At 42.0% G+C, this 25,479-nt stretch overlaps 1 protein-coding gene across 3 annotated transcripts in view; it reads right to left on the bottom strand.

The window, feature by feature from the left end:
- NKAIN3 (sodium/potassium transporting ATPase interacting 3) overlaps nucleotides 1–25,479 on the bottom strand; it is a 536,750-nt gene that overhangs the window by 248,957 nt on the left and 262,314 nt on the right. For all 3 annotated transcript variants that reach the window (XM_028534034.2, XM_036031159.1, XM_036031160.1), the window contains exon 3: nucleotides 25,241–25,321. In XM_028534034.2, the coding sequence (XP_028389835.2) occupies nucleotides 25,241–25,321 (81 nt within the window). The remainder of the gene's footprint in view (nucleotides 1–25,240; nucleotides 25,322–25,479) is intronic.

Below are 25,479 nucleotides of genomic sequence, written 5' to 3'. Positions count from 1 at the left end.
AAGGTGAAAATCAATTCTAATATATTCCAAAATACCCATAGCATCCTTTAAATTGTCCAGAAAAGACACAGTTAATATACCTTTGTATATAACACATCCCTGGAACTCTTCCTTTCAGGATTGCCCTCTATTAATTCTTTTTATTTCCTAGGAAGTTGTTGACTCTGTTTTTGGCACATTTTAACAAGCTTTTCATAATTTATCAATAGTTAGGAAGACCCCCCCCCCCTTAAAACCATCAATTTGTTCTTTCAGTAGGTTTTACCAACACGCACTAGCTGTTTCAGGCTTGAATGCTTCCATTCCCTTGACAAAATAAGTGACCCAGTATGGGAACTGTCAGGTTGAATTCAGCTAAAGGGAATAAATGCTGCACCATATGAGTGCACTGTGACGAAGCGGTAAGGACGAGTCTGTACCCCACATCTGTCGCCACATCTGTCCTCCACAGCTTCATCTGTACAGGAAGTCACTGTTTACATTTTGCTGCTTAAATTATGAACTCAACAGCGCCCACTACTGTAGAAAAAGTACAGAATATTTTCTTAATATTTTTTATGAAGGGAAAAGCAATGCAAATCTAGTAAGTGGAAAAAACAAAAAAGGAAAGCCACCACAACTAATTGCTCACTGCAAGGGAGGCATTCATAAGGAAATACACCTGTTGGCAGACACAGCTGGATGAGAGAGTGGCTTTGAGTCCACTCAGCTTTCACGCATACCCTCCTCACCTGGCTCAGAGCTCGGCTGACTGCTGGATTGCTGGGGTGGTGACCAGATGATCCTGATAAATCAGTTAGATGTTCCCAGCCCCGAACCTGAAAACATCCATGAATTGTGCCGATGTTCTAAGTTTGACTCTCCCTTTAGCCACTCATTTCACGTGTGCTTATTAGGGAACGTAAGTTTCCAGAGAAGTGATATTTTCCCTTACAGAATGCAGTGAAGGGCATGGGCAGGACTGAATGGATCAGTAGAGCTGCTGTAATTGCAAACTTCCATTACAGATGCTCCGCTGAGAATAACCAATATAGGCAGCAAGTGGGGTGGACATATTTCAGATCCTAATTACTGATCTGTGAGAATCTAATTTCTCAGATTTCCCAGAGCTATATCCTTTCTGAAATCTGAAAATACAAATGCTGATTTACAATCTTTGAAGACTGAATGCACAAACTTACTGTGCTAAGTCTTCTTATCATTTTCACTTAGGTAGCCCTGGTGTCAGCTGCTTGGACCGAGTGTCATTCATTCCTGTTTATGAATGGCCAGCAGGTCCCAGGCTTTCTGCATGTGTCAGGCTTTCAGGCTGCCTAGATAAGACAGAACACTGCTTCATGGTAGGGAAGAGGAAGGTATGGATACAGGAATATGTTTGCCCTGGTTTCCTTTTTTCCTCCCATTGTGTGTGACATACCCGAGGCAACTGTCAATAATGGATATGATCTTGGTCTTGGAGACAGCAGTCCAGGATTAAAACCCCCATTTGCCAGATGTCAGATGCCTCATCAAGGGTAAACTGTTTACGATCTATCAACCTCCCATTTCATTTCTTTAAAAAATACTTTGAAAAGTGTTTTTAGCTTTACTTTTATTGTTGGCACTATACCAGATGTCCCCAACTTCCTCCCGCTTTTGCCTACACCCGCCCAGTCCCCACCCCCTCCCTCTGGCATCCCCACGCTGTGGTCTGTGTCTGTGGGTGATGCACCTGTGTTCTTCAGCTAATCCCTTCACTGCTGTCCTCCAGTCCCCATCCCCCTCCCCACCCCGACAGTTGTCAGTCTGTTCCATGTATCTATGCCTCTGTTTCTGTTTTGTTCGTCAATTTATTTCATTTATTAGTTTTCACATATAGGTAAATTATTTGCCTTTCTCTGATTCACTTAGCATAATAATCTCCATGTCCATCCATGCTGTCACAAAAAGTAAGATTACCTTCTTTTTTTAACAGCTGTGCAGTATTCCATTGTGTAAATGTCAACCTCCCATTTTCTTATGTATGTAAGGGGAAGGCCACTTTCTTTGGAAGAGTGATGTCAGAGTGAAACGAGTTGCCTTCGTGAACTTTTCTGATATCCACTGACCTTCAAGCCCTCCCTCCGTTTCATCAGCTTTATCCCCTTTGTACTCAGAGATAGTGTTTTGCTCCTTGTAGTCAAACCTCGGCACCTAAGTGTCACGGTCCTTCAAAAAATTCTTTCCTCAATGGAACAGTGATTAAAGAGGCCGTGATTAATGTGGTTTAATAAAAAAATCTACATTTGGTGTGTGTCAGCTCCTGGCACAGAGCTTCTAAAACCCTTGGCATTTCCTCAGTGACAGGAGAGGCTTTTGCTATTCATAAGAAGGCCCTTTTCACCTCCACTGAGTTGATGTATCTAAGGCGACTCTTAAAGGCACAGGGCTGTAGAGAGCTTCTGGATGGGAGCTGGTGGCCAGAGGAACCAACCACGTGAATAGAGGGCTGCAGCTTTCAGCCCCACTAGCTCTGGGGAGAGGAAGGGGCTACTAAAAATTGAGTTCAATCACCAATGGTTGTTTATTTAACCACTCATGCCTACCTAATAAAAAAAACTTCCTTAAAAACTCTTGAGCATCCAGGTTCGGGAAGTGCTTCTGGGTTGGTTAACATAGCAACACATCAAAATGCAGGGAGGACGGCACACCTGGAAAGGGCATGAAGGCTCCACGTCCCCGTTCCAGCCCCTCTCCTCGCCCTATTCACCTCTTCCATTTGGCTATGGCATTTGTATCTCTTATATAAACCAATAATCATAATTACAGTGCTTTCCTGAATTCTATAAGCTATTACAACTGAGGAGGAGTTAAAGGCATCCCTGAATATGCAGTAGTCTGATGGTCAGAAGTGCGAGTGGACTGCAAATCCCATTTACAGCTGGTGTGTGATGTGGGGGCCGTCTTGTGGGACTGAGCCCTTAACCTGTGGGGTCTGTGCCAACTGTGAGTAGTTGGTGTCAGAACTGAACTGAACAGTTGGACACCCAGTTGGTGTTAGTAAACAATATAATTAATTAGTGTCAGAAAAAAATAGAATTACCCAAAAGACAAAATGTGCATTTAAATATAACTAATTGTCATTGAAATTAGATTTTATGGTAAATATATACAATTTTGTAGAACAAACTACTTTCTAATTGACTCTCAGTTTCAAAAATATTTTCTTTTTTGCTTTCAATACTAAGGTCTATCTTTGGTTAAAAGAGAAGAAACAAATATGCCACATCTTGTTTTTTCCCCCACTGAAGTTTCAGACAAAGCTATTAGAAACACATCAACTATTCAGGCAAAGATTTTGATTAGAGTCTAAAAATGCAGAGTGGATTCACCATGAAACTAAGAAAGCTAGTCTCAGGACCCTCGCTTGAATACGCTCATTATCGCTGGAAGATAGACCAGCTGGCAAAGGCTTGGCTTCCTGAATGGGACCGTTGGAAGGGAAGGGTGTGTACAACAAAGGAGATGCAGGAAACGAGAAGAAGAAGAGTAAGGAATGTGAAGGTAAGGGGAACATAAAATAAGAAAGAAGGGCTAGATGGGGAGGGGAACTGTGTTTTCAGAGGGGGTCTCCGTCTTCCCTGCTATGCTCTGATATAATTATGGTTGCTCTATTACTGGTGAGAAAATTACAGCTCCCAGACAACAGCACATGGAGCAGAAACAGAATTTAATGCTCCGTCTTATACCACCTCTGATCCATGATTGAATTCTGTCAGTTTGTCTTCCAACTGTACAGTAGCCCCCCTTATTCACGGGGACACTTTCCAAGACCCTGTGGATGCCTGAATGTAAGTCTTAAATTACACAGTATGATATACTACGTATTTTCCTATATGTACCTGCTTATGATAAAGTTTAGCTTATACATTGGGTGCTACAAGAGATTAGAAACAAGAACAAACAATAGGATAGAAAACGACAACAACATACTGTAGTAAAAGTCATATGAATGTCTTTGGGGCCATTGTTAAGTGAAATAAGAGTTTCCTGAACACAAGCACTGCAATACCAAGACAGCGGACCTGACAACCCAGACGGCCGCTGAGTGACTGAAGAGTGGGGGTGTTTACAGTGAGGGAACGAAGGACAAAGGGTGATTCACGTCCAGGGCGGGACTAAGCAGTGCATCTTGAGATGTCATCAGGCTACTGAGAATGGTGTGCAGTTGAAAACTTATGAAATGTTTTATTTCTGCAATTTTCCATTTAATAGTTTTGGACTGCGGGTGACTGTGGGTAACTGAAACCACAGAAAGCAAAATCGTGGATAGGGGGACTACTATATTTCAAACTGGATTACTCTCCCCTTGGCCACTGCCACCACCCTAGTGAAAGCCACCTTTATTTCTTACCTGGACCTGCACAGTAATCTCTCTATGGGTCCTGTTGCTTCCACTCTTATCCCCTCCAACAGCCACACCAATTTTTGATCCTATTATTCTCTTATGCTTCACCTTCCATCAGGTTCCCATTATATGTAGACCAAAATCTAAATTCTTACCATGGCCTACCAGAGGTTCCTACAGAATCTTGCAATGGCCCAGCTCTCCAGACACATGGCCTGCCCCCCTCTCACTGTTCACAGCATCGTGGGGACACAACACAGCATCCCTGCTGTCTTTGTGCATGCCGAGCACGCTCTGATCTTGGGGGCCCGGCCACCCCCATGTCCCTGCATGGCTCCCTTCTGCCACTTGTCCTCTTAGCTCTCTCCATGCCCACGAAGTCACTATCTATTCTTTATCTTGACTTTATTGTCTCAATATCACTTAACACAACATGGTGTTATATCACATATTTATTCATATATCACATCTTTTCTACTAGAAGAAAAGCTCCACAAGAGCAAGTTCTTTTCATAACCCTGCTATATTTTCAGCACCTACAATACCTTCACACAAAGAAGCTACTCAATGAATTTGTTGAATATATGTGCCTGATACCAAAGATGATAAAAGAAAATGTTTACAAAAGTTGGAACTTATTTTGAAAATAATCTCTAAAACTTATCTTTTAAAATACAGAGAAAATGAATGTTTTCCAGTAAGCGCTATGCCTTCGGCACATTTATATCAGAGATATTTCTTGCCATACATACCTGACAAAGTGTTCTGATGACTGATGTCATGTTCTGTAAAGCCCCTTGAGCTATTTGGAGGAAAATACAATATAAATGCAAACTAATCACAAACCACCTCTCATAATACAGTACATGGGGCTTTTGATGGTTCAGTGAAAAATAAAGTAGGGAGTTTCTAAAGGTGAAGAAATAAATCAAGTCATAGTCATTATAGTCTGATCCAAACAGTTTAGACCTTAGAAATTCACTGCCTGATGTTTTCAGCGAAGATGAAAGCCTCCTGTACTCAAGCATTCTGTCAGACTGCCACCATTATCACACCCCGATCTGGTCTTTAGGCAAACAGATACAACCTTGATTTTATTGTCAATAAATACAGCTATCTCCAAGAAAGCCAACATTTTTTCCCTCCTGAAAGTGAAAATATCTTTTCTTTTTTTACATTAAAAATACTGTAGACAAAGAATGAACAATACAACTATATGAGTTAACAGGTTAGACCCACCCAAAAGCAAGATTGTGTAAATAATTAAAATTTTCTGTAATAATTATGAATATATGCTACTTTTACAATAAGGTTTAAGGATATTAGATTCTAAGTTTACATGCTTTAATTATAGTTGCTGGTATGAGATAAAGGAGAGAGTTGAATGTAATTTTCTATTGCCATTCCAAAGCCATGCTTCTAAAACTTTCGGGTGAAATAACACGCATTGTGGAGAGGTGTTTTCTACTGCCTTACATGGCAAAACAATGAGTCTGCTGAGCCACTCTGGAGCTGTGTCAATCTTGAACATAATGTTTTAAATGTCATCTCATTCATGTGGGCCATTGATTTTTTTAATTACTAAAAAACCCAAAAAAACCTCTGGGTAAAGCCAGAATTATGGCCTAATATGAATTGCTATCTAGTAAATAGGTTGATTTTTAGCTTTTATGATAAATGTAGAGCATATTCCATTTTGCCTTTAAAATTTGACATAGAAGCTAAACAATTAATTTATTAAATGGTCATCTTCTTTTTCTCCTTTTCAGGAAAAAACATGATTACACTAAAATGCAAGATCAACCATCAATGTGGAAAGAGGAGTTTATAGCCTCAGCCAGATGGGCAAACAAAGAGAGAGTGAAAAACAGAAAGGAGTTATTTGTCTTAGTTTTCACATTAATGTTATTGCTAACAATGACACACATAGGAAGTCTTGTTTCTCATGTGGAAAGCTATATGCTCACGTGAAAAAATTACTACTGGCCTACATGGTTCCAGAATAGGAATTACAATTACAACTTTGATTTGCAAGGTTTAAACTTGGTAGGAAGCCTTGAAGAAGTTCATAAATTAATGAAGACATTGAAAAGAAATTGCAAAATATATCAAAAGTCCTTTTTCTTTTTTGGTACACTCCAAAAATGATAAATCACAGGTTATACTTTAATGTGCTTAAATTAAAGTGAAATGCTCTGTTTCAGGATGAGACCTCTGTAGAGGTCATCCTTCAGGATTCTTAGAGTTGCAAATTCCACTGGGGCTCAGACTTCCTTCACTCCACTTTTTCACAAACTCAAATATGAAGGAAGTATTGTTACTGACTTAATACCAATAAAGAACTGGAAAGAAATTACACTAATAAAAATGGGATTTTCCTTTAATCAGCTTCTTATGAAGAACTGCAAAGTAAACTCCTGGTGTGGGATGAAAGAGATTATACCCCCTCCCCACCTAATCTGGCAAAGAAGTAAAGGAATGCATAAGCAATAATTTCTACTTGGAAAAATACAGGCTGGCACCACACTTTGTCATGGACAAGTGCATTAGAGCAGTGAGTAATGCAAAGGTGCTAATGGTTCCCAGAGAAGGTGCATCACCCAGTTTCTGACAGCGCTCATTTGCATACATGCGTTTAGTCCCAGCAGGGGTGTGCGCTCAGGGGTCTCCCTAGCAGAAAGGCAGACATCCTCAGGTAAAAGCAGCTCTTCACTAAACCTTACCACCTCATTCTGAAGTCCAGTTGTCAGTTAACAGCTTTCAGGATGACATCTTAAATCAAAAAAATGACACACGTGTACAGTAACTGGCCTAATCTTTTCTGTAAATTGCTGCCCGTGGTTTTCAAAATCGTAGTAAATTGCTGGCAATTGACAATGTGTCTCCCTGCACGGCTAACTCCAGTTCTGCAGTTAACAAATCAGTCTTAAATTATTCATCAGATCCTCCAATGTCTAGGATCTTCTGACTGTCATTGATTTCAGGGACCAGTAGCCTGCTTGCATCAGATACTGAAGTGAAATTCATATCATGGTATCAGCATGCAAGATTAATTGTGTGCAGAAAATAATAACTCTGCTCTTTGTCTCAGTATCTCAGTTAGTGGCGAGTAAGAACAACTTGGCACAATCAGTGCTTCTGCTCTCCCAAGCTGCCCTGACGCAGGACAGAGTGTTTCCTCAGACTAACACTTAAAACAGTCTTAATGCCCCAACACTTCAAATACACAGAGGAAGTGTTTTCTCTATCAATTCTATAATTACAGGGCAAGATAAGATGATGAATTATATGTACAAGCTAAAACATCAGATGGCCCATTTAGAAATCATACCATCATAGCCCTGGCTGGCGTAGCTCAGTGGATTGAGTGCGGGCTGCGAACCAAAGTGTTGCAGGTTCGATTCCCAGTCAGGGTACATGCCTGGGTTTTAGGCCATGACCCCCAGCAACTGCACATTGGTGTTTCTCTCTCTATCTCCCTCCCTTCCTTCTCTGGAAATAAATGGATAAAATCTTAAAAAAAAAAAAGAAATTATACCATCAAACCATTGTTCATTGTTCTAGAAACAGGGTTGAATCAACTCCCCAGATAGCTCAACCAAGTTCAATTTTTGTTGCTACAGTAAGTGTGGGTTTAGAATGTATGTTCTGAAGAGACTTCTTATCGCCATTTTTCTTTCAGCAGCATACATGGAATTTGGCAGGAAGAATATTTATTCTTCTTTGAAATACCTTGTGCATCAGTATTGGCTCTAAGTTTTGCAGTGAGCCAGTCTTTTCTCTCTTTTTTTTAAAGAAGCACATTTGTCTATAGATGTTTGAGAAAATTAACTCCAGATCACCTCAAAGGATGCTCAGTGTTCTCTCCTTGTCTCTTGAGTCTGAACAGGTATTTCTAGGCCACTGGTAGTCATGGCCTGTAACTCAACAGCTCCCTGTGTACAGCATGTCCCTACAGGACCACCTCCCAAGGGTAGTGACCTTGGCTCTGGTGCATGTAAACCCTGGAGCGTTCTCTCTGATGCATGCTGAAGAGTGTCTAGGAGAAGAGTGTGGGATGGAGGTGGGTGGATCAATGCAAATCCATCGTAGAAAAAATTTTAAAAGGTAGCGATTCAAACCACTTTTTTCTCACTGATGGTAGGTCAGTAATAGCATCTGTGCTTGTGGAGGTCAGCATGGTTATTTTGTTACTCCTTTTCCATCTTCCTTAGGGATCCTCCCTGATTCCAGTGCAGGCTATGTTCCCTGCTCCATGGTACCAGAGTTCTTTTTTCTTCATCATCATAACACTGGTTACATGTTCTTGTTATGGGTCATTTACTGTCTGTCTTTCATATGATACAGCACATTTTATGAGTTCAGGAAGTAGATAAAGCCTTAGTGCCTGACACAGTGCTTTGAGCCAAGTAAATACTAAATAAAGTTGTCTATAGAATTACATATGATTAGTTTGGTATTATTTTCAGCTGCATACTTAGAGCCCCCAAACAGTGGCTTAAACACTTTTCTGAACATAAAAGAAATTTGTTGTGGGCAGCTCAGGGCTGATATGAAAGCTCTGCAGAGGTATCAGGGTACTAGGATCCTTTTCTCTTTTTATTCTAGTCTTCTCCTGCAATTTACATCCTAAAGGTCACTTCATGGTCAAAGACAGCTGCCACCACGCTGGTAGCAAAATATTGGCTCCAAAGATGTTCATGTCCTAATCCTCAGAATCTGTAAACATACTAACCTACTTGGAAAAGGGACTTTGTGGATGTGATTAAAGTGAAGGAAGTTGATATGCTGAGATTAGGTGGTATAATGCAGGTGGGCATAATCTAGTCACACAGGTTCTTAAGGCAGAGCCTGGGATGGCAGCATGATGAGGCTTTGCTGGACCTGGTGGCTTTGTGATGGAGAAAAGCATGTGGGTGGTCACTGGACGCTGGGGAAGGGAAGGAAACAGATGCTTCCCTAGAGCCTCCATAATGCAATACCTTGACTGTATTTTACTTTATTTTTTCAGTTACTGAGTTATAATTGACACACAACCTTGTGTTAGTTTTAGGTACACAACATCACAATTTGATTCATGTATGTATTGTGAAAAGATCATTGCAATGAGTTCAGCTACCATCCATCATCTCACAGTTACAAATCTTTTTTGTGTGTCATGAGAACTTTGAAGAACTTTTCTCTTAGCAACCCTTCAAATACACAATATGAGACTGTCAACACTAGTCACCATGCTGTACATTACATCCCTGGACTTACTCATTGCAGAGCTGGGAATTTGTACCTTCTGACCATCCTCACATATTTTACTCACCACCTATGCCCCACCTCTGGCAACCACCGGTGTGTCTCTGTATCTATGTGTTTTTTTAAAAGAAAATTCCACATGTGAAGTGATTGTACAGTGTTTGTGTTTTTCTGACTTACTTCACCTAGCCTAATGTCCTCAAGTTCCATCCATGCTGTCGCAAATGGCAGGATTTCCTTCATTTTTATGGCTGAATAATATTCTATTCTATACATGTGCATTTTCTTTATCCATTTGTCTTGTCAGTGGACACTTAGATGCATCTGTGGTCTGGCTGTTGTCAATAACGCTGCAGTGAACATGGGGGTGCAGACATCCTTTCAAGATAGTGATTTCATTTCTTTCAGATAAGTGCCAGATTAGCTGGTAGTTCTATTTTTAATATTTTGAGGAACCGGCATTTTTTTTCCATAGTAGCTAACACTTGGATTTTAGCCCATTGAGACTTGGTCTTTGACCTACAGAAGAAGCACAGGACTTACATTCTTTAAGTCACTAAGTCTGGGCCTGCTTCTAAGCTGAAGTAGCTCTAAGCAGCCTTTCCAGAAGTCCTTCACAATTCTTCTGCTTCTCTCTCAATGACCAGACCTTGGATGACTGTACCTGCTCATACAGAGGCAAAAGGAGTATTAGGACTCACACATCAAATAAAAGCAGGGGTTTCCATGACTCTTATCCAGGAAAAGGGGGAACAGATCATGGAAGATAACCATAAACTTATGTCACTATTTATTTAATAAAATAATGATTAGATGGATATATTTGAACACCTAGAAAATTAGAAAAGTGGTATGAATTTTATAGAAAGTGATACTTCCTATCTGTACATTGATTTAACAAATGGATATCCTTGCTTTTTCTTTTAAGTTAGTTAAATTTCATTCAACTTTTGTCCTTATCAATGTAATTTTAATTTTGGAAACATGCTTTTAAAGATTCTATACTTTTAGGAAATTAAGACCTACTAATAATCAGATTCCATATATTACATCCCAGAGAACTTGATTCAACCAGCTACTACAAGAATAAAGTAGAATTATTTTTTCAATGCCTTCAACTTCACTTGTTATTTGATTGTGAGATGTTACATTTGGTTTCTGTAGCTTGAAAGTTTCCAGGGGTAAAAAAAAAGCCAACCTTTCACGGAGTGTAAACAGCTGGATGCTTTGATGCTCTGATTTGAACGCGTAAGCACACTGATAATCACAATAAACACAACTGAACGTTGTACCACTGCTGCACTTCCTGGTTCCTCCAGAGCCAGGAAACAGGTTAAGGCAGTCAATGCTGAGGGTGTCCAAGGGGCAGAGGAGATACAAGCCCATCTCTGGCCAGACATGTGGTTATTTCGTGCCTCTCTCCTTTTTCGTTCTGTCACCTGTGCCTCTGTTCACTGGTGTGTGCTGGCAGCAGCCAGTTCTGCCTCGTCTTCTGGGCAATCCTTGCCCAGGCACTTTTTCTGTGTTTTCCTCCCTGTCAGCCTTCAGATCCCAGACAGCCCTGCTGGTGGACAGATGTGACTTGTGAGGAGCCCTTTCATTCCAAAGGGCATCTCATTGGGAAGGTTTCTGAACTGTCCTTCTGTTAGCATCTCCCCGCATCAAGAGAAAGCAAAACACATCTCCCTTCCCACTTCTCATCCTTGATGTTCAACTTCAGGCCAAGCATGTTCAGTTTTCACATCTTTCTTTATACATCTCATTTGATTTCCTCACCATTCTGCTTGTCCTGTGTTCTCCAGCTTACCCTCAGCCAGGGATGCAGAACTCTTGTGCTAAGGCAGCAAATATTACAACACTGGGTGTCTAGTGGCTGCGGTAATGGACCAAATCACAGGTGGATGCATAGGGGCATCTATGTTCAAGGATCTAAATTAGATCAGTCTGAAGTGTCAGGCCCATAATCTCTCATGCCGTGAAAGTATGGCTAAGAAAGAAATCTCTGTGCAGAGAACTTTTTAGATATGATTATTGTTATTTGTGATCCCTCTCTCCCACGGGCTACATAGGAAATTTTGATACAAAGCGTTGAAATGAGTTTTGCTTGCCTCTCTCTGACAGTGTTGTCGAACAATTGTTATTGCAAGCTCCTCTGTTCCTGCAGGGCCCTTCGACTTAGTGTTCATCAGTTGTACTTTGACTGCATGATGTGATTTTAGTTCATAAAGCTACATGGTGGTATATGCTGCTATTCTGGTTTTGAAAGTAAATTAATGCAACTAAACATGTTTACCAGGCTCTCTTTTATAATCTGAGAACGAGTGCAAATGTCATTGAGATTCTTCATCACTGATGTTGAACTCTTAATTGACATTTCACAATAAAGATATTGTATCTTCAGAACAAGATACTTAACATCACAAGAAAATCCAAGATCTTAAAGGAATTTACTCATGTTCCATTTGTTTTAACTACACAGTGTTATTCTAAAATGACCTTATGTTTACTGATTACATGGAACATTCTCTCATAGCAGCATTTAATTGTCTTTAAAAATATCACAAAGCATTAGAATATAAGCTATAAAAGTGTGGTTTCTCTACCACAACATCATTTTCTTGAAACTAATACTTACACAGAAATTCAGCAGCCATGGTCTGCTCAGAGTGGCTTAATTTATGTGAGCAGTGGCTTCACAAACTTACAGCTATTGGATTAATTAAAATAAATATTTTTTACCCAATTTAGTGAGAGAATAAGTCACAGTTGGAGACTGCTACATCAGCAGAGGCCACTAGCAGTAGGTGGAAAGGACTGAGGCCAGCAGGAGTCTGTGATGCCTGCAACCCCCACCCAGTCTAAGACAGGTGTTGTGTGAAGTGGACCGATTCCTGAGTCCTCTCCCAGAGCAGCAGAGGAAAGAGAAGGGAGGACAGAGAGGTAAAGATCTCTACCATGGTCAGCTTTGGTGAGGAGGGGTAGATTTGAGTCAGACCTGAGACTAATTTTAATGACCAAAGTTGTTACAGAATCTGTATGCAATGTAATAACAAATGGGTAGAGGGTTTGCGGTAAAATGGTTGGCAGAAAGTTTATTCCAAGTAATAAAACTCATCCCAGTGAGTTGAGACAATGGACTAGATGTAGAGATTAAATGTTTACTTTTCTTCTAAAAAATTATCTCAGGAAAGACTTCCAGTCAAGACGGTAGGGTAGGTAAACTGTGCCAGCCTCCTCTACAACCACATCAGAATTATAACTAAATTATAGAATAGTCATCATTGAGAATCACCTGAGGGCTAGCTGAACAAAAGTCTTATAACTAAGGAAATCAAGGAGAAGCCACACTGAGACTGGCAGAATAGGCAGGCCCCACACCCATAGTGTGGTGATTAAGAATCAGAAGGGATAGCTCGGTTTTGGAAACGCCCCGTGAGGAATGAGGGGTCCCAGCCCCACACCTGGCTCCCTAGCCCAGGATACCAGGGCTGGGAGGAAAAGTTCCCATAACATCTGTCTGTGAAAACCAGTGGGGATTGCACCTGAGTGAGGCAGAGGGCTGCTGGGGACTGAGACATCCTCTTAAAGGGCCCGAGCACAGATTCACTAGCTCACAAACTTACTCATTCTATGCTACAGCACAGGGGTAGTGGCACAAAAGGTGCCAGAAACATATGGGGAAGAACTAAACTGACTAGCTTCAGGGTGAGGGCTGAAGGGACATCTCTCTCCAGGACAGAAGTGCTGGCAGGTGTCATTACTCCTTTGTTAAACTTTCTTCCCACCCAGCTGGCAGGTGCACGTGGGCACCAAAGTTGTGCTCTCCATTAATCTCACTAATCCTGTTCGCCCCACCCTGGTGGTTCCCTGAGGCCCCATCCCCCTACTGGCACACCCAGCCTGAACGTCTTCTCCACACAAGCGACCTGCCTCATCTTGTGCTGCAGCCTTCCCTAAAAACTCTCAAAGGTCCACAAACATCAAACAAGCAGCAGCTGGCTTCCCAAACACCCCATGCCTTGTACCTCTTGCTAAGTGGCCCCAAGCCTAGCATAAGCCATGACCAGTCATCTCAATTTGCATTGTAACCCCAACAGGTGGCCCTAAGCCTGGCATAAGCAGTGGTCAGTCTAGTCTTGATATGTAGCTTTAACTAAGTGGCCACAATCCTGACACAAGTGGCAGCTGCCCTTGGCTCACATGGTGATGTCCACAAAGGATCCCAAGCCCAGCACTAGGGGAAGTTTACCTTGGTTCACAGCATAGATTCTCCCAAGTGTCTCTAAGTCCAGCACAAGCAATAACCAACTCTAGACCATTTTGTAGCCCAGGTGGCCCCAAGCTGGGCACAAATGGCAGCTGACCTTGACATGCACCAGAGTCTCTCCCAACTGGTCCCAGAACTGACATACCTGGTGGCCAACTTCAGCCCATATTAGATTCCCACAAAACCAACTCCACAAAAGACACAGCTGAAGGATAGACTCAGCACTAGATTCCCACTAAAGTGACTCCCACTCTGTACGGTCAGCCTCTGCACAAAAAATCATCCACTGCAGTCACAGTCAGCCCTCACGCCCAGTCAGCCTGAAGGTCAGTACAACCCACTGATGTAACAACAGCAATCAATGCTCAACTACAACAGGAGGGCACACCCTCAACAGGAGGTCACACAAGAAACACTCCTGTGGCACCTGGCTCAGGTGACCACGGAGACTATACCACTAGACCCTATAGGCCACTCTACCAGTATCAGGAGATGCAGCAGATTTACCTAATGCACAGGAATAAACACAGAGAGGCAGCCAAAGTGAGACAAACAAACATGTCCCAAATGAAAGAACAGAATAAAACACCAGAAAAAGAACCAAACGATATGAAGATAAGCAATCTACAAGATAAAGAGTTCAAAACACTGGTGATAAGGATGTTCAGTGAACTTAATGAGAACTTCAACAAAGAGATAGGAAACTTAAAAAAGGACCAGTCCGAAATGAAGAATACAATACCTGAAATAAAGAATACATTAGAGTGAATTAATAGCAAATTAGATGAAGCAGCGAATCACATCAGCTATCTGGAAGACAGGTAGCAGAAAACACCCAGAGAAAGAGCAAAAAGAAAAAGACTGAAAAATTGAGGCTAGTTTAAGGAACGTCTGGAACAACATCAAGTGTAACAACATTTATATCTTAGGGGTACCAGAAGGAAAACAGAGAGAGCAAGGGACTGCAACCTATTTGAAGAAACAATGACTGAAAACTTCCCTAACATGGTGAAAGAATTAGACATACACATCCAAAAATGCCCAAACAAGATGAACCCAAAGAGGCCCACAAGGCACATCATAATTAAAATGACAAAGGTTAAAACAAAGACAGAATCTTAAAAGCAACAAGAGAAAAAGCCAATCGTTATGTACAAGGGAGCTCTCAAAAGACCATCAGTTGACTTCTCCACAGCAACTTTGCAGGCCAGAGGGATTGGCATGAAATGTTCAAAGTGATGAAAATCAAAGACCTAGAAACAGAGATTACTCCACCCAGAAGGGCTATCATGGGTAATCTAAAAACAGATAAAGAACTTCTCAGGCAAGAAAAAGCTAACAGAGTACATCTCCGCTAAACCAGTATTACAAGAAATGTTAAAGGGACTTCTTCAAAAAGAAAAGATTAAAAATATGATTAGAAAATACAGGAAGAGAAAAATGCTCACTGACAAAGGCAAATATTTAGTAAAAGTAGTGGATCAACCAACTATAAAACTAGCACAAAGGTTAAAAGGTAGAATGATCACATGTAATTACAAATATAAATTAAGGTATGCATACACACAAAAGAAGTAAAAAAATAAAGTCATAAATGTGGGGGCTGTGAATAAAAATTGTAGTGGGTCTAGAATGTGTTCAAACTTAAGCAACCATCAACTAAAAATAGACTGCTATAACCAGAGCTTGGTATATACACAGCACATTGCAACCACCAACTGAAAATCTACAAGTGATATACAAGAAATAAATTGAAACACAACACTATTGAGAGTCATAAACATATTAGGGAACAACATAATAAGAACGGAACTATTTTAAGTAGAATAAGTCAGAAAGACAGAAACCATATGATTTCATTTATATGTGGAATCTAAGAAAAAAACATAATAAATAAGCAAACAAAACAAACACACTCACAGATACAGAGAACAGACTGATGGCTGCCAGATGGGAGCGGGGTGGGAGGGATGAGGCAGAGGTGAAGAGATAAGGGACTGCAAATTGCCAGCTATGAAAATAGTCGCAGGGATGTAAAGTACAGCATAGGGAATGAAGTCAATAATATTTTAAAATCTATGTATGGTGTCAGGTACTAGATTTATCAAGGATGATCATTTTGTAAGTTATGTAAATATCTAATCACTATGTTGTACTTCTGAAACTAATATATTGTATTTCAATTATTTTTTAAATGGCTGCTGGGGGAAATACCCCCAATGTTTGCAACAGGACCCAAGGAGGTCAAGGCCCAAAAGTGCAGGCACAGAAGGGATGTAGGGGTCATCAAAACTGACAGGGATGTCGATAGGGATGACGACAGGATGGTGCCAGCAGAGAGCAGGACTAGACTTTTCGATGCTGACCACAGTCATGGGGAAGAGGCAGACACGTGCACAGAGGTGACTGGTGCTGTCTAGGTGCAGCGCCTCCCTATTTTCAACTGGGCAGGCTACTCCCTCTCTCTGTTGCCCTGGACCTTCAGGTGAGATGACCCTGCCTCTTTTTGGACTCTTACCTCCATGGTCCTAGCTCCCGGCCACTTGTAGCCTGCCCACCTTGCACTTGATCTCTCTCCCTGAGGTCCAGCCCTCAGAACAAGCTATCAGATGGGAAAAGCTGTGGCAGCCAAGGGGCACTTACAATGCCAGGGTCCGTGAGAGCAGGATAGTCAGGGAATCGCCTGTGTGGGGCTTTGGCGAGGGGCGGAGCCCCAGGGAGGACCCACCTCACCTGAGGCACAGGCTGCTGCCAGCCTGCTTTCAGGAAGCCCCTCCCACACCAGTTGTTCTGCTAGTGAAATAAAGCCACTATGCTGGGCGAGAGGGAACAAGGCTCCACAAAGGGCAAGGAGGGGCATTGGGCACAGTTCCCCTAGCAGGGGTTTGAGAGAGAGCATCCACTGGTGACAGCGAAGGTCCCTGTGATAGCTGCCTGGTGATTGGCTAGGGGCACAGTGGTGCGATGGGACTGGCAATGGATGCACTGGGAAGTTAGTTATGCTGGGCCATTGGACACGCTGGCTGGTGATAAAAGCCAGCTGCTATCCAGGGTCTATATTGAACAGAGAGGTGGCTTTCCTTTGGAAACTTTTGCTGGGCTGAGGCCAGGTTGCGCCTTGTACTCCTTGTCTTGTTTGTGCTTGCACCTATGGCCCTATGCCCTGCCCTGGGACCTTCAACCAGGGCCTCTGGGCCGCCTTTGTGTGGGCACGCACCTTCATGCCCCTCCCACTGTCTTATCCAGTCTGGGCACAGGCATCTGACACCTTGTGGAACACCACTCCATGTTCAGGCTGGCTGGGCTGCTGCCCATTCTCCAGGGGCGGTGGGGCACCCACAATCCAAGTGCAAGAGACCCTCATCCAGCCAAGGAGGACCTGCCCAGGCTTTGGTATCATGACCTGACTCCACCTAGGTTGGCAGAGTCCCTAGACATCCAGTCAACCCGGAGAGTTCTGACCCAGCGCCCTGCCTCTAACCACACTCAGAAGAGGGCAGCCGCCTGCCCCTACTCAGACAGTCAACCTTGGACCACTGCCCCACCTCAGACCCGAGGTCTCTGCCTTGGACTACCTGCTCCAGAGAGGGCAGCCTCTGACTCACACAGACAGTGCCCTGGACCTCTGCCCACCTCCATGCTAGCTCTCAGTGGACTGTACAAAGTCAAGGGCAACCACAGACCAGTAGTCGTAGCATCATTTACTCTGGTTTACCTAGGATCCTTAAAACCAAGATCTCACCCTTGGCCTTCAAGAAGGGAAGAGGTCAACCTGCGATCCCTATGGCTCCACCCTAGCCTGGGGACCCTACATTTAATCTTGTTGCTCTTGAACCTGATCCAAAAAATGGGCAGGCACCAGCCAACAATCAGCATCCCATGGGCTCCGCTGTGGTCTCCCTACCTGGCAAAGGGCAGCCCCTGGGACACCCACCCACCTCCATCCACACTGTCTACAGGCAAGTCTTCACTCAGGCAAGGGCAGTCTAGGAGCAGAAACTAGAGGCCCACAAAATGCTGTCTACCTGTGGACCCTAAGGGCAGGGACTCTGCTGTTGACCCCCTTGTCAGGAAACAGCAACAGCCAACCTCCAGTCAGACCCTGCCCTCCCCTCCCCTGCAGTCTCACCCGCACATCCTCCATCCCAGCTTTCCCCAATATCATCACTTCTGAAAATAAAAGTCAACTCAGAGTGGTCTTTTGAGCCTCATGGCCCCATATGCACCTGCACACTTCCCATCCCAGCTCCCTGCACCTGACCACACATTGCGTAAGGAGCAATCCCCCTCCTGCCTTCAGGAAGCCATGAATGAAAGCCACCTCCATTCCCTCATTCCATGGTTTCCAAAATGGATTCCCTGTTCAGCCAAGGGAGACCTCTGGCCATAGGGAGAGCCATCTGCATCTCCATGCCCCTGCAAGACCCTCCAACCAGGCACTGCGGCTCAGACCCTCCAAGCAGCAAAGGACCTTCCCAGACCTCCAGGACTCTACCTGCATACCAGGTGTCCAGCCTCAAGGTGTCCTTAGACAGTCTCTGACTTGTCATCTACCTGTGGCTATCAGCGAGGTGGTTGGAAGAGGGTGCTACCTGGTAGAAGAGAAACACCTCATACCAATCCTCATTACCAGGGTGTCTTCAGAGAATCTGAACCCAGAAGTTGCAAGGAGTGAGAAGAGTGGCCGCACAAGCCCCCATTGCCTTCTAGAAATCTTGGTCCTGAACATGCCCCTGGCTCCCAGGTGGTACCCTGACTGCCAGAAAGGGAAGAACCAATCCCGGTGGCCCTTTTAGCTTTACCAGGACACAGGGCAGGAAGAACAGCCTCAGCCTGGAAGGAGGGGAAGGGCATCTTGATGCAGACATGAGAATGCTGAGGCCACCAGCCCGGGTGGAAATCTGTCGACCAGTCCAGGGCCCAGGGCAGGGGCCATCGCCAAAGGCTGAGGTAGCTGCCTCACTCAGAGACGGGCTCGAAAATGTCAGGGGTTTGTGGCCTGGTGCTGAGGCCTCGCCAGTAATGAGCCATTTAGAGCACAGTCCCCTGGATGAGTCACTGTGCCAGGGTGCTGGTGGACCACAGCCTGGAAGCCTTTGGCCTTGGACCAACTTGAGCCTGATGTCCTGGTGGCATGTCACTTGGGGAGTGTTTTTCTTCTGGAGGGTTCTCTGGTTCAGAGGGAGCAAACAATGCTGTGCTTTAGAACAGGAGAATGGCCGGAAGTTGGAGGAGCTGTGAGTTTCATTTCACAGAAGTAAATAGATAAAGCCTTGGCAGAATTTAACAGAGCTTACATTTATAAAAACATCTTTTAACATAAGCAGGGAAGGGAACAAAAACTCTCCGAAGAAGTTTCTGAGCTAAAGGATTCACTCAATGTTCAAAGAAGAATATCAAATATTGAATATCTGCTTGTTAACTTGGCATCACAGCAAGGACATAAATTAAAGAACTTGCTGGAGGACCAGGCCTCCCTGGACAGGGCATGAGATGACAAGGAGTGGGGACTGGGGGCATGTTCTGGAGGAGACCCAGGCCCTGAGCACAGAAGTAAGTGTCACTGGCTGAGCTCCTCCAGGCTGACAGGTGCCCTGCCCTGGAGCACGAGGTGGGGCATTGCAAGGACAAGCCCAGCACTGCAAGCTTCTATGGCAGGATGCAGCAGTTCCTGGAAGCTTCTGTGCTGGCAACAGTTCCATAGCATGCAGGTGAGATGGTCGCATGCACGCCCACCCCAGGGGGCACAGAAGGGGGATGGGGTGGAATGTGGGTCATCTCCTGATGTGGAGAGGACATGAGCTTCAGCTGACATATATGAATTTTCAATGTGTAAGAATGTAAAAAAAATCAGGCATATGTTCATTAAAGGAATAAACTATAAAATACAAACAGCAACAATGTTTCTGTCTATATTCAATTATAGTTCCACAGGTAGGCCTTGATCAATACAGTGGCTCTAGTCATACAGCAATAAATAGAGCTGTTGTTGACAGAATAATACATCCACCTGCTCCTTTGAAAACTATTTGAGTGCCTACAGAAAGCCATAAAATAATGGCAAATTTCTGATTAAAAACTCGTAATGCCACCTAGGCTGCAGCAATTACTTAGTGGTTTACTATAGTTTCTGTATGTTATTGAACTATAATGAAGCACCAAATTAGATTTTTGGAGTAAAAGTTTTCAAAATGTTTGTATTTGATGAAATTTATGAGAAATATAATACTAAATTTAAACTTGCTTATAATTTTTGTTGCTATGGAATAGAAGCCACAGGTGAGATCAAAGGTTTCACCATTCACAAAGGGTTACTGATGATACTATTTTCAGAAGTTGTGTTCACTTAGATCATGCCAAACAAAAGGTATAGTTTGTCCCCTGGAGTAAGAAATGCATAACAATATTTACATTGCCTTGTTATTTTCTAAAGATCAAAACTGAATCATTTTGGCAAAAGATTGTGTAGGAACCAAACATCATTTTTTAAACTTTATTGTTTACACTATTACAGATGTCCTGGTCCCCCTACCACTGCCCCCAACATAAATTTTTACATTTACAAGTTTTGGGGGCTCATTTAGATTCAAGACCTGGAAGCAGATGATGGCAGTCCCTCCTTTATAAATGTTTAGTGACTGAATGGATACCACTCCTACCTCCACCAGCCCCCAGTCAATATTCCAAAAACATTCTTGTAGGACAGCAGGATAAATACATATTAACATGTTCAGAATCTGTAACATTTTGCTATTCTAGTAAATGGAAATAGTTTATGCATTTTCCAAAGTGTCTCATTGATATAAGTATGCCATTTACTTCATGATATAGTAAATGAGATACCATTCTTGAATTTTGAAAGTAGGCATACTTTGGCCGGGTTTCTATGGTGCCATTTCTCTGTCACTTGCTGATACATTATTCTTGAATAAAGGTGCATTGCACCTAGCTTCAGCCCTCTGTAAACATCACATTTCAAGGTTCCTTTTGAAAAATGTCCATGTAGGAGGAAATCATCCAAAGAAAAAGGTAAATTTAAGCTTAAAATTCATTACTAGGTTCTGTAAGCTTTATTTGTTTAAATACAGAAAAGAAATATACAATACCTCAATAGTTTGAAACTGACATTGGAAAAACGATTTTTTGACACAAAATATTTAGAATGTTTATATAAATAACAAATGGGTAGTGCACGGCTCAGGGGAGCTGAGACTTCTGCTTCCTATGTAATTGTCTGCACGGAGGACTCTGAACCGATGGTCTGGAATTTTCCTACTTGAAAGGAATTGCCCAAAGCCAAAGTTGGTGGAAAAATCCAACCCTGGAGGAAAATGAGTCTTGATCAGAGAAGAGAATTTTCCAAGTATAAAGGAATGATTTGGGCTAGACAATAAGAATAAACCTTGCAAAAGAATCTCACTGTGTCTGGCTGTGCAGGTGAAATAGCCAACTGAAGATTCTCTCAAAAGAAGAGGACCCTCATGGACAATGGTGTCTATGTGAGCCCCAAGAGGATGAGAAGTACTGTTACTGCCATTTGGGGAAACAGTTTAACTTTATTTAAGAGTCAAAATACCCACAAATCAGGTCCCTTTGGAAAAAATGCAGTCGGTAAAGCACAGCACAGGGAAACAAATGCAGGCAGGTTTTCCTCGCGTGAAGGCAAGGCGCCTGCAGAGAGCGGGGCAGCAGTACAGCTGGTCCCCTCCCTGCCCCGTCCCCTGCCTGTCGGCTGTTAGACGCCCTCTAATCGAAGCTCATGATTAATACGAGGTAAAGCTCCCTAGGATTTCTTTATATTCTTTTTTCATGTCTCAGTAATGCGCGTGTATATCCATACACATTCTGAATTCTGTGTGTATGTGATACAATGAATATTCTCTAGGATCACTAATGTGTAAGTTCCAGACATTTTTTCCAGAAACATCCACTAGAAGAAATATTAGCCTAAAGTTTTTACAATTTGGAGTAATCAAAAAGATGCCATAAGACAACAGCCTAAGACCTGGGGAATTAAAAAGTACAACTTGAGTTCTCAACATATTTTTCAGTATCTTTAAATGTAGCAAATGAGCTGGATTTTCATATATTTTCATTCTGAATATATTCCTAGGGAGGAAAAAGTGATTTCAAGTCCTACAACTTCCAAAGAAGCAGCAATAACTTATTAATTGTGCCCTTTCTGATCTTAAAGTGTGGCATGAAAATCAGCCTTAGAGACTTCTAAAGATGCGTCAAGTTCTCCTGGGGAGAGCAGTCAGGACACTAGGGGAATCTAGCTGTAGAAGTATTTCAAAACAGCTATTTACATGTTGAAAGAAAGAATTTAATTGATAGTGTTGTAGCTGTGAAGTTAATATGAAGATCTGAGGTCCTATCACAAGGGACTGTTACTTATTTTTTAAGCAAGTCACTCAGTGCCGCATTGCTCCCTTTCACAGCTCTTGCGTATTAATATAGGTCTCAAAGGATTTCGGAATGATGCTCATGATGCCTGTTAATTTTTTCATTATTAATCAAGATGATGATGTTGGTGGCAATTATAAGAACCACCACATACTGAAACCTCACGATATGCCAAGATCCTCAGTCACTTTTATGCATTATTTAATTCTTTCATCAATCCAGCAAAATTAGCACTGTGGTTTTCCCCCTTTTGCAGAAAAGGAAGCTGAGGCTCCAGCAGGTTATGTAAGTAAGCTTTGGTTAGCTAGCTACCCACAGTCATCCTGACCCCACCATGCATGTACACATCCTCTAAAACATTCATTTTCTTCAAGTTCTGGAAGTGAATCAGCACCCTCAAGATCACGGTAATGAACATGCAATGCAGAGATGGCTGGAAGGTAACAACGAAGGGAACATCTGGAGGCTATGATCAAGGGTCCCCAGGACAGGCCAGATGTCTGACTGCCTGTGACCACAAGACTGTATCCTTTCAGTTACTAAGAATGGTCCGATAATGCTCATCATTGGGGCAACACCCAAGTGCACAGAGTTGTTGGGGAAATTAATTTGAATCCAGTGTTTGGAGAAAGACTCACTATTTTATAATAAATATTTTGGGCCAAAATCAGGGAATAAGGAGGTTTCTATTAATATGTTTCAGTGGGTAAGTCCAAGGAATGTCTTCATGGACTAAAAGGAAATAGAGAGAGCTCTAGAAAGTTAGTATAAGGACCAGCACAAATGGACAAGGAATTTTTTATGGAGCCCAACCTGGGCAAGTAGCAGGGGTGCTTGGGTTTGTCTGAAGCACTTTACTGTGCTCTGTTTTCCAGAATAGATTTCCTACAGACTGGACCTGAGGCTACACAGGGAACCAGGGAAATGTCATCAGCTTTTAATATGGTAGATAGAGGGAGACCAACAGAAAACCTTTAAGATGCCCCTTTTGGAGTTATCTAATCTTTTAATGCCTAGCATACTTGACTGATTGCTTAACAGCATTTTAATGGATAATAAGATGAGTGATCAATACTATTACATACATTTTTATAATTTTGTACCCAAAGAAATGAGAAGAAACCCCCTTCACATGCACATTGATATTAGAAAAACAGTTCATAAAATAAACTTGGAGCAGAAGAAGAAAATCAGACTTGTGTGGAGCAAGTGAATGCCATTATTATTATTATTATTCATTTTTTATAACTTCACAGGGTTGTTTGGAAGCTTACCTGAGTTACCGCATATGATACACTTAAAATAATGCTAAAAACCCAACAATTATATTTACTATCACTATTGGCAAAGCTGGTCTTGTTCTTAAAATTCATAGAGACTCAGTGGGGTTAAGTGATTTGCCCAAGGGCCCAGAGTTAATAAGTGCTAATAACAAGATTTGAACAAGACTTATGATTTGAAATTCACCCTTCTTCCAACACACTATGATGCCAATGCCACAGGATAGAACTCCTCTGTCTAATTCACTCTAAATCACTTTATGTGGAAGAAAATAAAGGAGACTTTCTATGCAGTGAAATAAATTATGATTTAAAATGACTCTCCCAATCACAAGATACAAAATGCTAGGTGTTGAAAAATGCTATGCTTATTATTCCATGATTATATTATTTATAAGATTTGCATTTGAAAATTGCTTTCTAATCTGCATGTTACAGATGATAACTGGGCATTCATTTAAGTATTTTTTCTGTATTAGAAATTAGTGGTGAAAGGCAATTAATAGCATACATATTAAAGGTAGAGTTGGGAGTTTGTATGAACTCAGTATTAGAACTGTCATTTTGGGTCCCCAGAACATTTGCCAATATGAGAAAATGATGACAAGTTCTAATTATAAGGTTATTATAATCTAGGGCAAAGGGTAACTCCTTTGGAGTTCCTGGAGAAAATCCATTTGCTGCCTGGCTAGATAAAAAATTCTTCATTACCACATGGACTTCTTCAGAGCCTAACAATCCCGAAGACATCTGTGTTGGTCGTGGCAAATTTTCTAAGATCAAAACCACAAATGCTAGTAGAATATCACTGTGTTACTTAGAACATTTGAGACTCTCATATAACAATGGAATAAGCACAAATACAGTTAATAAGAAACATGTAAAAAATTAATTACAGCTTTCTTATTTTTTTGAGATTATACTGCTGAGTTTCTTCTCTTCAGTCTCTACAAGTGAAAATTGTTCTGGTTTGTGAAAAAGATGTTTAAGAAACAAAACTAGAAACTCAACCTAAGACACATTACGTTTGGGTGGGAATCCAAAGTCACTTGGGCAGAGCTGTAGCAAAGACTGTGAGGTCTGCTGACACTGCTTCCAGACAGGCAGCGATAGTGTTCGTGTCGCGATTTTTAAGACAACTGCCCTTTCTGATCAGGATTTCAAAGGAGGGACCACCACACTGATGCACTTAGTTGTTAGTCAACATATATTCCACTTAAATATCTGCGGATTTCATTCTTTGTCAAGCACTTTTTTTAGAATTATTATTGACGCAAAGGTAGAGACTTGCTTTCCATATTTGTTATATTAACATCTTAATTTATTTTCCCAGTTCAAAAAGAAGGATATTCAAAACCATGATTTCACTTCACATTGGGTGCTGCGGACATCACAACAATAGGCCTTTCTACAGTGGCCACAAGGACACATGGAAGCTGAGTTCCACTCCAGCTCACACACCAAGCACTGACTGCCATTGGTTTGGAGTCCCATTACATTAACACCCTCCCAGATCATGCATTCCGGAACGGGATCCAGATTTATTTTTTATTAGTATTCCATTTGTAATGTTACTTGGACTACTCCACTTATGTATATAATAATACACAGTCATAATAATTATTTATTAGTGTACTCTTTCTAAAGTGTATTTTAAAAGCATGATAAACTTACCTTAGAGAGCCCACCTACTTCCAAATAAAAGCAGATAATGAACACATTCCAGGTGACCCAGAGGGCAGTCCATACTGTATACTAGAGAGAGAGCAAGAGGGTGGGGAAAAAAGAAGAAAAAATATGGAGATGAAAGGCATGTATACTAAATAAATCAATAACAAAATGTCAGTACGTCTGTCTTCTGGGAAGAAACAGGGCATGCTCAGGGAAGAGTGCTCCTTATGAGGTCCCCTAAG

This window comes from Phyllostomus discolor, chromosome 7 (assembly GCF_004126475.2).
Source record: "Phyllostomus discolor isolate MPI-MPIP mPhyDis1 chromosome 7, mPhyDis1.pri.v3, whole genome shotgun sequence".
In the NCBI taxonomy this organism is placed as follows: domain Eukaryota; kingdom Metazoa; phylum Chordata; class Mammalia; order Chiroptera; family Phyllostomidae; genus Phyllostomus; species Phyllostomus discolor.
This window is presented reverse-complemented; position numbering and strand designations above follow the sequence as displayed.